General features: G+C 35.5%; 1 protein-coding gene across 50 annotated transcripts in view; it reads right to left on the reverse strand.

The window, feature by feature from the left end:
- RIMS2 (regulating synaptic membrane exocytosis 2) overlaps window positions 1–13,831 on the reverse strand; it is a 601,125-nt gene that overhangs the window by 377,695 nt on the left and 209,599 nt on the right. For 3 of the 50 annotated variants that reach the window (XM_027064079.2, XM_027064077.2, XM_027064078.2), the window contains exon 1: window positions 4,114–5,459. The exons of 43 other annotated variants lie outside the window; for them this stretch is intronic. In XM_027064079.2, coding sequence (XP_026919880.1) covers window positions 4,114–4,235 — 122 coding nt within the window. In that variant the 5' untranslated portion in view covers window positions 4,236–5,459. Of the gene's footprint in view, window positions 1–4,113; window positions 5,467–13,831 lie in introns of those variants that run through there. 4 more of the 50 variants (XM_027064073.2, XM_053208522.1, XM_053208513.1 and 1 more) reach the window with 3 other exon arrangements.

Here is a 13,831-nt window from a genome sequence, read left to right on the forward strand (position 1 = left end):
AAATCCTGAACACAAATTGATGGCTTCATTATAAACCAAAGCAGTAGTAAATGCTATGTAAAGGGCTAAATACTTCTCACCAAAACCACTACCAGATTAAATAATTAAACATTTATTTTGCAAAATCAAATTTTATTTCAATAATATTAATGTTTTAGAACTGTGGAAATCTGTCAGTGGAAAGGAGTGCATTTGCACTAGGTAATTTCAAGCTTTACATTTCATTCTTTATAGACCAGCCCTGTAATTTAGTGTCAAAAAGCAACACTTTTCAGAAGTACTAATAATAATTAGTGGAGGATGGCAGGCACAAACTGACGCTAGTCCAGGCAAAGCAGATCATATGGCTATCTTACCAGTAATTGAAAACACCAACAAATCCAAATATCCTTTAGTCTATTAAGGGTTTTGTAATCTTAGTTTAAAACATGGAAGTCTGCCTCTTCTCATTATATGTATATGGAATGGAGAGAAAGACGGTCTCTAATACCTCTTCTGAATAAATTCCAGTCCTATTATGCCCCTGTGTGGCCGGACGGCACAGGAAATTCACTGCCACACATTTAGTTACAAAGAAATAATCACATCTGGAAAAAATACAGATTTCTTCTCCGTACAAGAGAGATTACTCAAAATCGGTAAATGGAAAAACTTGAAGGATATGAATCAAGCACATTTTCCTGCACATTTTATCACAAAAGATAGATATCATATCTTGTCCATTTGAATACTGCTCAAAGCAATTGAGTACTCAATGCAGTGAACTCTGTTAAAAATATATCTTCTGGCATCCTGATATTACTTACGTTTGCTTCCAAAGACAAGCTCACAAAATGATTTAAACTTCATAATGATTTTAGCACTTGAGGATTTTTTTATTGGCAACAAAAGCAATTATCTTTGTATCTGATTAAATATTTAATTTGGAAAAATGAGTTGATAGTAAGGAAACTTGATAACAAGAATTTAAATTAAAGTGGCATTTCATCAAAACCTGTCAAAGTGGATTTATGCAGGATGCAGATCCTGATTTTTTTCCTTGCTTTACCTTCAGTTGTTTCATATTAGCTGTAAAAGAACAGAGGATATCCTACCACTGCCTTTATGCACATTTTAAAATGGTACTCAACAACCACAATGATGAGAGAAAAAGCTAAGAAGTTTCAGTTTGAAACATAAGGGTTGGTCCCTATGGCTTCCAACAAGTCTAAAATATTCTAATGATTTTCACTCATAAATAAATTTCAATTATGCATTTGATAATAAAATACTTTAACAATCTATATTCATCAACAATTTAGTAATTTAGTATCCAGAATATATTACTGGTGTATTTAAAATCTTGGCTCTTTTGACAAGTTGAACCTGTAAATGTCTTTGGAGTAACTATTATGGGAGATTTTTGTCTTTGAACACTTTATCTTCCATGTCATAGAAGTAAACTGCCCTACCATCTGAAACCTGATGCAAATTGAGTTGCAGATTTAGGGATTACTTACCAGATTAGTTACCTGGGAAAAGTCTCAAGATTACTACTACTTGAAAGGTCCCCTCAACAACATATCATGTATAATCAATGCATAGTACTATTTTAGTAATTTCTCCTAGAAAGCAATTTAGAATAAAATATATTCCAATTGTCTATATCTCTGATGTTATTTTTCCATCAGCTTAAAGATCATAGATCATGTCACAATACAACTACTGAATATTCCATTCGAACTAGTCCAAACAATTAAGTGATTACTCTACATGTTGTAACAACCAAGACTGCTCTTTCCAGAGACAGTGTTACATAATTGATGCTTCAAATCCCAAAACCATTAATGTCCAGTCCACAAGGTCAAAAGGCTCGTTATTTAGAAACATTTTTAAAGTTGTTGTAAGATCACACCTAATGACATACCAGCGTCCTTCTTTTTCCATGACTTTTCCTTCAAGAATGATTTATTAGTCTACATCTTACTTTCTGATTCAATGCTAACTGAAAGGTTGATGTCTAGGCATTTGTATATTTTTAAAGAACCTCAGCAGAAAAAGAGTTCTAAAAGACCATTATATCTGATCTGAACACAAGTAACCAAAACACTAAAATATGTGGAGGCATTAATTGTGAGTTATATAAACTTACTTTCACTCTTCATACTTCTAAAATAATAACTATTGGCACAACTGGTTTTGACTGATTTTGAAAGTAAATCAAGTAGTTGATCATTTATGAAAATCAGTAGATCTACATGTGAAAAAAATGTCATGTTTCTTGAAGACTAAGAAGTTAAAGAACATATAAAGCAGGGATTTTTTTCCCCTGAAGCAGAATACGTTTTTATTGATTAGTTGGTAGTTTCAGATAATCTTAGGTTTAAAAAAACCAAAATAAGGTTAAGTAAGACTGGTCTTACAGAAGCATCAGAAACTTCACATTTTAATGCTTGATTGCAACAGCATAAAATTCTGGATTTTTAATAATGAGAGCAATGCAATCATAAATACATGCCAACAATAAAAGCGACTTGAAGCTAAAGCAAAAGCAGAGTGATAGGGATCCACAGTTCCGTCAAGATATAGATATTCCCATATTTTAACACTAATGTTTCCTTTAAAACTAATTCCTTGCCATACTGTTAACAGCACAATTCCTAACATGAATATACATCCAGACCTAACATTAATATTTTTAAACACATAAGTTCTTGGCATTAAAAAAAAAGATAGAAATCAAGCAAAGAAAAGATTTCTAAAAGATGAGTACAAATCCTAAAACTCTGGTAGCTTCAGGTCATGGAAATTTTAAGAAAGCCATACCGCCTCTTTTATTTAAATATAACATGCAATACAGATTATTTTTACCATAAATGACAGACACTCAAGTGATGTATTACTAAGTTAAAAAGCCCAGTATCTTAAAATATAGATAGCCTGTTACAGAATATCACAGCACTTCACATACTGTTATATATTTTAAATTATCCAAAAACTAAACATAAAAAAATAGAATTTGTCAACTGAATAAAACTGTCCTGAGGAAAGAAGTGAAATTTTATAAAAAACAGATATGTTACTTCACATTCAATGAAAAGGTCATCAATATATTTATCCTCGGTAAGCATTTTAAATGTCCACAGATTTTAAAAGCCTCCTTTTCCTTTGCTAAATTAAGACACATACTGTGTAATAGGTTTTTTTTAATCTCTAAATAGGCTGCCTCACATTGTTCAGAAGAGACCAGAAGAACCATTCAATATTCTGTGCACTATTACTTCTCCCTCAATTTCCAGAAGGCTTTAGTGCATTATTATCATGTTCAAAAATTTCTTCCTCAGTCCTTCTCCACGTATATTTAGTTAAAATGGGGTCTTTTCTACAGTAGGTATGTAACATTAGACATTCTCACAACGTAAACAGCTGGGTGATAAAACTGCATTTTAAAAGCGTTCTTTAATAGGCTGTCTCTTTTCGTGTAAGCCAGAGAAACCGTCTAAAACATATGTTCATAATTTCACAATCTTCTCCACACACATAAAATGATGAGGTTGAAAAAGCAATAGGAATTCATAACAAAGCATCCTTTCAAACTAGCTGACCAAATGCAAAGCAATACTAGCAGTTTGATAATACAGCTTGTTTAAAAGTGATTATTGATCTACTCTGCATAGAGAAATGTCTCAGACCCAGGAAACATCTTCCGCATGTTTTACAAAGAGCATGCATGACTGCTAATTCATATTTTCCAACAAATCACATAGGATTATATATCCCCGTCCCTATAAATGCATTGTAATCACTGCCATGATCACAAAGAAAAAAAAAAACCTATCAGGCATTTTAAATTGACCATTTTAGTTATTAGAAAATGAAATCATGAAACAGCCTGTATTATGTTTCAGAGGTCAAACTAGTTAAATTTAAGATGCTTTTGGGGGCTTTGAAGTAAGCTTATTTTCCTTCTCAAAATTCAATTAAGAAAAACGCCACATAAAATTTTATATTTGTGATAAGAAGACAACACCCTTATCATACCAACATTTCAGTACAGAACAATTTTTACAGGCATATCAGATTATTATTCAGAAAACATCAATGCTGAAGGAAATAGAGTTTAGCTTTACTCACCTTGCATTGTTCAGCGTTTGTCCAAAAAGCTCATTTTGTAAAATATTTGGTGGGGATGAGAAAACCCCATGAAAATGAGATAAGACAGAATTGCAGACCTGGCGCAATGTCTCAAATTGCATTTTCTTTCTTCCCCCCCCCCCCTTCTCTTATTTTTCCTTACCACCTGTCTTTAAAGTCATCTATTTGCAGACACCATCAAATAAAAACATGCCAATCAAGTTCCATATTTCTCCTGAGCTCTGTAGAAACTGTGCTTAAATGAGCAGAGGTTGATAGTTAATTGTACAGTCATTATTCTTCTAATTCAGTCGTAGAAGATTCAGTGCCCGTACAGCTTTCGGCTTTCTCCTGACTGTAGCAAGAATTCTAAACAGCAGTAAGCTTTTTGGGCATTCCCAGCTGAAGTGTGAAACTGAGCTGCTCTCATGTACTCTACTTATATTTCTCTAAGCCTATTAAAAACACGCAATGAATAGATGCTGTCGTCAGGAGTTTCAGCACATCTGGCTGCCAGCAATAAAATCTCAGAAGTAATAAAAATGGGGACAAGGTATCTTCTCAATGTTACTACTGGGTAAGAAGGAGAGGAGTTCTGCATTTCCCAACCCTTTTTTCTTTCCCTGGAAAACAAGCAACTCCAGCAACAGAGTATGTAGGTCTCTTCACTGTGGATGCTGCTGCATAGGACCAGAACACTCTAAAAATAAGCGGTATATCCTTCTTTTGATATTGTGAAGCAATAAGACAGACAATACAGACAATAGGGCTTTCATTGCCTGCATTCACAATGCTGTGCTTCCAAAGAGACATTTGGAAAACATGAACTTATTCATCTTAACTTCTTCATTTGAAAATGTCTTCATTTGTTTTTAAAGAAAAATGAGTAACATTCAATCCAGTCTCTTTCCAAAGGCCGTACATATTGACTACATGATTATTTGTGCAATTTTAGAAAAAAATTATACTCTGCTACTCTATCAATTAAAACTCACTTAGGCAGCACACATTGAATGTGAACTTTTCCACAGGTCAAAAAACACAACTAAGGCCAGGGACTTTATCAACTATTATTAATTTATTTCAATAAATGGTGGTCATAGCATTTCTCAGAAAAGAATATTTCCTAAAGGCTCCAATTGTCTTAGAGTACCTCAGATCACCATCCATTCTTAAAAAAGTAATTCTGGTTTAGATCAAATGTTTGGGTTATTAAATATCCATGTGCATCCAATCTTACTACAAAAGATGCTCTAAAAGTTGTGTGTAAACCAAATTTTAAAAATCAACTCACTCACAGGGACAATTAATATTTTTATTGCTCCTTAACTACTCCTAAACCATGACATTTCTATAACAAGTATATCCCTTTTAGGCCTTTTTTACCTCAACTTTTAGCCCTCACCCTTTCCATCCCCTTCCACACATATACCACTAGCAATAAATAACCAGGCACTTAAATACACTAAGAAGTTTTTTTAAAAACTGGTGAATTCTTTGTTGACATGAATAAGCATTTCACAAAAGAGCAACACAAAATAAACATGTAATAATACAAATTTTGAAATGACACAAGATAAACATGTAATAATGCAAATTTTTAAGTGATTTCTTTCTTTTAGAAATTAAGATGTTTAATTATGGGTTTGTCCTCAACCAAGAGTGCCCCTGTTTTGCTTATTATTTATTATTTTATATTTTTATGGGTGCACATTCATCTACTTATGAAACATATATATGTAATAACTATAAAGTATTTTTTGGCTTATAAAGTACTTCTAAATTTATTTTTTTAATATCCAGAAAATGTGAGCAAGTGGTAGTTCTGCTATTGTTTCATAAATGAAAAGAAACTGAGGCCTTAAAAGATTGAAGATCACACAGCTTATATAAATAGAGTATCTGAATGAAGATCTCTGCCTTGGACTCCACATCACATGCCCCTTCCCTATCATTCTGTCTTCTATGTGCACACACACACACACACACACACACACACGCACACGCACACACACACACACACAGACATCCATTGTGAATAGATTAGTCTCTATACATGAATAGGAAAACTACCTGCCAGTGACCTAATCAAAGATATTTCAGTTAGAGCAAACATCCCAATGGTTTTAATTCATAAGTAACTTTAAATAGATTTCTTTCCTTTCACTCAAACAGAAGCAACCTGATATGCTAAAAATCTTAAGCTTCTGATCATAAGTGAATTTTTTATATCTATAAAAGGTCAATTTCTATAAGTGGAAACACATTTTTAAAATTATTAATTTCAAGCTCATACTAACTGTGATGAATATGTATGTGCATATATGTATGTATGTACATATTTCCCCCTTGCAGGTAGGTTTAATTTGTATAAATAATCAAAAGCCCTTTTGAAGTTAAGTCTGTTAAGTAAGGTGTTACACTGCAAAGCACTCTTCATTGCTATAAAAAAAAAAAAAAAGTTTCTTTTGTTTCAGAGTTGGATCTGAAGACAAGGTCATAGGAAGAGTTCCAAAAAATGGTCTCAGCAATGGAAACATCACTAGAATGAACTGCAAAATTACTTCTTTAAAGACTAAAGAAACAGCAACTACCTTCCTCAGACCCTTCTTTTCCAGCTCTCACTATACAACACACACTCTGGTCAGCTTTCTCTTCATTCCCTCAACATTCTAGAAGTGCTTTCTTCCACTTCCCCCTCCCCTTACCAACCTTTCACCTGCTCCCATTCATTCTTAAGGATTCAAATGTCACTTTCTCAAGAAGACTTTCTCTGACTTAGCTTAGGTCCCCTATTATGCACTTTCATCATACCCTGTACTCGTTCTTCATGCATTTGATAAAAGTGTAACTATATATTTACTTGAAAAAAAAAATGTTTAATGTCTTTCACCCTCAGTTCCATGAGGTTAAGGCTAAACATTGTTTTATTCTATAGCATAGTGCCTAGCACAAAGTAAGTACTTAATAAATATTTGTTGAATGAACAGATGTCTATATTTTATTGAAAAGGTAATTAGCTTTTAGTCACATCCCATAAGTAGGATAAGAAACTGCTCAGGGCTCAATTTGGTTCTTTGTTTCTGTGTTTACTTTAGCCGGCCACATCTTATTATAAGGTTCATAAATACAAAAGCAACCAATATTTGCAATCAAAACCATTGTGTAATTTGTTGGAATATCCTGAATATTTTAAGAATGTTTACAGCTAATATTTGTTTTACATTTTCTATACACTGTAGGCCACATGTAACATAAATACCAGAAGCTTCTACGATGAGAGAAAGAACATGGCACTTGGAGTTTATTGGCCTAGATTTAAGTATTGACTCCAAACCTAACCAGCCATTATACCTCAAGACATCCACTTTATATACCTGGGCTATGGTTTCTTCAAGCTACATCATTTACCTCACAGGGCTATTATTATATTTGAACATGTAATGTATATAAACTCATTTTATAAACTTTAAGGTACATAGTAATTGCAAGTAACCTCACTATGAGCTACCTAAGGAATCACATTATTGGAACCAGGACTCTAACAATTATGTCCTTTTATTTATCATACTTGTTCATGCATTTCTTTATGAATTTCTTTTGTGTAAGGCTCTATCCTTCTGTCTGTTGGATGTTGACAGGATACAATGCTGATACTCACCTCTTTCTGGGAAAATTAGATAATTAGCTCTGTATTTACACTGAGTCCAGCAGAGAAGCATTAAGTCTCACAAATGAAGTTGATGGTGGAAATTTGGCTGTACTATTAGAATCTTTTGTACCTCACCGATAGCGACAAAGCAAACTAGAGCTCTCCCAGAAGAGGTGTTAAGAAACTTCTAGCAGCAGAGGCAATTTTATTAAAGAAGATTTCTAAACAGCATATCAACACGTGAAAAAGTTCAAGCTAAGTAATCTAATAATTCAAATAAAAATAATCACATTAAAGTGTATGTTTGCCCATGAAATTGGCAAAGTATTGTCCGGAGAGTCAGAGAAGAGGCACCGTCTCATATCAGATTTACTGGTAGAGTGCATTTGGGTAGAACCTTTCTGAGAAATATTTAGTATTATGTACCAAAACTTTAAAAGTGCTCAAAAGCTGACAGAACACTGGAAGAATAAACACTAAAATGTTAATATTGATTATTTCTGGGTGAGACATCACATTTTTTTCTTCCATTGTATTTCTTTATACATTAACCACAAAAAAAGCCCAAAGTTTAATCTACCTGTAAGCAGAGAATTCTACAATTACAATGAAACCATAACCATAACAAATTAAGTATGATGTCAGCCCATGAGCTTTTTCTTAGCAATGCTTAAGTAAATCAAATATTAGGTTATTAGTTTTCACCTGAATAGCTATATGCATTAGCAGAGGTATTCTCTTCTTTGTCAGGAAGTTCCTAAGATTCTATAACAACTCAAATAGTTTAGTTAGTACTATGAAATATCCAAAGGAGAGGGGAAAAAAACCACTTAGCACTAACTTGTTTATTATGTCATCCTCAAAAATACTTGAAGTATAAGCTCTTAAATTAAAATTACTTAAGAGTCTTGGTTTGCAAATGCCTAATGGCTGTGAGCTAAATGTCTTAAGAAATTCACCACAAACTCAAAACCTAAATGAAAGCATAAAAATTGGGAACTTATTCTCTTCTAAATAACAATACAAGCCTCTTACTTGGTAAGGCTCAATATCCCTCATGGCATATTTCAATTTTATAGTTTTAGAGATGTCTGGGTTTATTTTAAATTTTTAGGAGTGCGAAAGTGTGCCTACTAAAACGCTCCATACAGGGCGCCTGGGTGGCTTAGTCAGTTAAGCGACTGAATCTTGATTTTGGCTCAGGTCATGATCTCACAGTCCGTGAGTTCGAGCCCTGAATCAGGCTCTGTGCTGATAGTGCAGAGCCTGCCTGGGATTCTCTCTCTCCTCTCTCTGCCCCTCCCCTGCACATGTGCGCTCTCGCTCTCTCTCTCTCTCAAAATAAATAAATAAAATTTAATAAATAAATAAAATGCTCCATACATGCAAACGTTTAAACATAGCTAACCAATAACTGAAACTGTATGATATATAAAATGTATAATTTATAACAAAAATACCAGAAACGTGTTAAAGGAATTTTTTGTTTTCTTAAAATATACATCTATAGTTCTATCTACATAATTGAAACAATTGCACTGTCTCTTCTGTTGCATTATTCTTGTTCCATTGGCTATTTGAACCACCTGACTGATAAAAATCTAAGGGTTATATATAAGAAAGATGGTCCAGGGGCGCCTGGGTGGCGCAGTCGGTTAAGCGTCCGACTTCAGCCAGGTCACGATCTCGCGGTCCGTGAGTTCGAGCCCCACGTCAGGCTCTGGGCTGATGGCTCGGAGCCTGGAGCCTGTTTCTGATTCTGTGTCTCCCTCTCTCTATGCCCCTCCCCCGTTCATGCTCTGTCTCTCTCTGTCCCAAAAATAAATAAACGTTGAAAAAAATTTTAAAAAAATAAATAAATAAATAAAGATGGTCCAGAGAACAAGTTGTCTTCATATGTTTTTCAAATTAATGTCATGCATTGTAAATATTTCCCTGAGGCAAGACCATAGAACCATTCACCTCAGGGATAAGAAATAAGCAAATAAAGGCAGATGATGAAATTTTGAACAAAAGCACAGAAGGGAAAAGTCACTCAATAAAGGTAAATTGGCTTGTGCCTCAACTTAGTGTGGACAATATTTAAGGAAGATCGGCTTACATAAGCATACTACAAATCTAAAGATTCCAGAGTAAAATCATAGAACAGTGTAGTTCAAAATACCTACAGTGGTTTTCACAATAAGTTTTTAAGAACACGTTGATACTGTTATTTTCTGATGTACAAAAAAATTCTGTAGTATTTCCCGGGGCTTGAACTCTATATCTACCTGTCCCTGATTTGGGTCGTTGCTGCAGAACGGACTCCTACTAGTTTCTATCATCTGATTTGGAAAGGAAAGGGGGGGCACCGTGAAAGCCACCACAGATGCATGAAGCCCCACCATCACTATCCTGTCTCTGACTCCTCTTTCTGGGCCAGAAATAGGAGGGCTAATACTACTACACTTTGGCTCAGGCTGGGTTATCATGAGAGGTGTTACAGGGTTGCTTCAACAGTCCAGTGCCAAGCAGCTCTTACCAGAGTAGTTCCCACTCCTACAAGCTGGCAGCAATAGGAATTTTTCTTCCATTGGATGCAAGAGTCAGACCTGGATGTAAGCTCCAGAATGAAAATGTCCAGAGTGATTATCTAATCTGACGCCTAGAGATTCTACCTATTAGAAGAAAGAGAACCAAGATCTCTGAAAACACAACTTGGTTAAGTCTCTCCACTGTTAGGAAAACTAGTTCCAAGTAGCTACTTCCTTGATAACTGTCAAGAGAATCCCTGGAAGCAATACAACAACTTCAGGGGGCTATGTCACTATGAATATGAGCCAACTCAATCTCTAATAACTGTATTCACCAGGAACCACAGTATAAGAAATGTTTATAGCTTTGGGACTCCAAGCACTCACCTACGCTTGCAAACTGACTGCGCATTGTTAGTACATGAAAACTGGAAAGAATAATCATTGGCGCAACTATAAATTGTTTTAGCAAAATACGGCAGCAAACAGAATACTATGCAATAATACTGGCCTCCGAGAGTTCGCATCCACAATTCTTTTCTTTCATGCAATTTCCTTCTACTCATTACATCATGAGGGGCTGGAAACATCACAAATACACCAAGATATTATCTCACTACATGTGGATGTAGGGAAATGAATTAGGAAGCTAAAGCATTAGTCAAAGCAACATATTAGCTGGCTTGAATTTAAATGATTACAGTAAGATGGAGACAAAGAGGACTAAAAAGGCAGATGTTGAATCAACAGGACATAATGATTGATTTGCACAGGTTGGGAGGCAGAGTATGAGGGTCAAAAGAGGAGTCAAAAATGACTCTCAGATTTCTCTCTTAAGTAGCCAAGCATATAGTCTTAAAATTTGCTGAAAAAGAAAATGCTAAAGGAAGAGCAGACTGAGGGAGAAGGAAGGGGAAGATGATGAGTTGTTGAATTTAAGCAGCATGCAAGATAGCTAAAAAGGCAAATAAGTAAGCAATAGGACAAATAAGTAAGCAAATAAGTAAGCAATAAGTAATCGCCCTGGAGTTCAGAAGAGAGTTCTCAACCGTAGATATAAATTCAGGAAGCATCAGCGTGTTGGTAAGGATTTCAATCAAGTGAGTAAATGAGATCACCCAAAGAGAAAGTTCAAAATGAAAAGGAAAAATAAAAGTTTAAAACAGAGCACGAAGGAACTAAGTTCCACAGGAAGTCATCAGGTAAAGAAGAACCAACTAAAGGAGGAAAGAGAGGAACAGCCACAAAAGTAGGAGGGAAATCAGGAGAGTGTGGTGACCCAGAAGCCAATAAAAGGCAGTGTTTTAAGAAGAATGGTATAATCAACTCTCTGTTACATATTCTGTCATCTGGAAATTGAAGAATTGCCATGTGTGATCCTGTGCCTCAAAACAATTCTCCTGAAAAGCGTTCTTTTAGCCTGAAATCACTCACTCTAATAGGGCCCAAACCTAGCCTAGGAAAATAGACTGGGAACAGACGACATTTAAGCTTCCTTCTTCTACCCCCTTTCCTTCCTTGGTAAAAGGTAAGCAAACAAAATTGTTAGTCTTGGTTCAGCCAAAGCAGAAGACCTTATGCAAATAAACTCATGCAAATCTACAGGCATCTTGATCCAATGTTACCAACTTAGAAATACAATTAGACATGCTCGACCCTTACAAATGAACAGAGATCAAGATTAATCAGAGAACCCAGCTACTTATGAGTGATTAAGCGCCAAATTTGAAAGTAGAAAGTATAATACAAACAAGACCTGTTCTATCAATTTCCCATCTAGCTTTCCCTTTTCCCTTTCTGTTTCCTTCCTAAAATGACTTGTTTATTTGTTATGGAATCTATTTTAGAAACCTCTTGGTTCTAACGATATTTGTCATGATGAAGAATAACATTTATTTTATGTGTGAATCGAGCCACCAATGATTTTATTGTTATACTATTTCCTATCTTTTTTTAAAACTTTTCTTAAGGTTTATTTACTTTTGAGAGAGACAGAACACGAGCAGGGGAGGGGCAGAGAGAGAGGGAGACACAGAATCTGAAACAGGCTCCAGACTCTGAGCTGTCAGCAGAGAGCCTGATGCGGGGTTCGAACTCACGAGCTGTGAGATCATGACCCGAGCCAAAGTCAGACGCTTAACCAAGTGAGCCACCCAGGCGTCCCTATACTATTTTCTATCTTAAAAGAACGTCCCTTGAACCCAAATTCCCTTCGAGGTACTGCTCCATTTTTATGCTCCTCTTCACAGCAAAAGTTCTTCAAGGAATTGTCTTTAGTTGCTATGTCTACTTCCTCACTTCATATCCTCTTCTCAGTCCATGACAATCAATTTTCCATCTTTAATACTCCATCAAGATAGCTCTCATCAATGACTTCCATGTTGCCAAATTCAAATGCAGTCCTCCATTCTTCTCTTTTTTGAGCTTTTTTAAAAATTCCAGTTAGTTAACATACAGTGTTATAGTACTTCCATCTCTGTTCTTTTCTTAACATAACTCCCCTCCACAGCATTTGATACTGATGTTATGCTGCCCATGGTCCTTTAACCATTTTTGTTGTCTTCTTTGTTCTTGAAACACATCCTCCTGATTTTCTTCTTCCTCAGTAGTAATTTTTTCTCAGGGTCTTTTGCCAGCATCTGAATGTTGGGAATGTCCAAGGCTCTATTGTGACCATGTTATCGACCTCTTCTGTTCTTTTTTTGTTGTTTTGTTTAAGGTAAATTCTACCCCCAACGTGAGGCTCAAACACACACTTCAAGTTCAAGAGTTGCATGGTCTACCAATTGAGCCAGCCAGGTGCCCTAACGTTTTCTGTTGCTCAATCTACATGCTCTACCTAGATGATTTAAATCCATGGCCTTTAATACCTCGTACATGTTATATCTTTGTCTTTATCTTCCCCTAGAACTCCAAACTCATATAACTGTCTATCAACTTGACATCCCCAAATGGGAATCAGAAGGTCATCTCAAATATATGTCCAAACAAAATTTCTGATTTCCTCATCCAAATCTGTTCCTCCTCAGTTTTTCCTATCTTGGAACAAGACCATGGTTTACCTAGGAATTATCCTTGATATCCCTCCTTCTTTGACACTCTACCACCTACATCCAATCTATCAGTAGGTTCTGTCAACTCTATCTTCAAAATGGAACACAAATCCATCAAAATTTACATCTTGCTACAATTCAAATTCAAGCTAGCAATATCTGTCTCACAGACCATTTCAATAGCTTCCTAATTTCTTTTTTTATTATTATTTTAACATTTATTTATTATTGAAAGACAGAGAGATGGAGAGCGTGGGCAGGGGAGAGGTAGAGAGAGGGGGAGACATAGAAGTTGAAGTAGGCTCCAGGCTCTGAGCTGTCAGCACAGAGCCCGACACAGGGCTAGAACTCACAAACTGTGAGATCATGACCTGAGCTGAAGTCGGTCGCTCAACCAACTGAGCCACCCAGGAGCCCCTCTTCCTAATTTCTCTGTGCATCAATACCTGTCTCCTACAACCATTCTCCACACAACAGAATGACCACACAAAAACATAAAT

This window comes from Acinonyx jubatus, chromosome F2 (genome assembly GCF_027475565.1).
Source record: "Acinonyx jubatus isolate Ajub_Pintada_27869175 chromosome F2, VMU_Ajub_asm_v1.0, whole genome shotgun sequence".
Taxonomy (NCBI): domain Eukaryota; kingdom Metazoa; phylum Chordata; class Mammalia; order Carnivora; family Felidae; genus Acinonyx; species Acinonyx jubatus.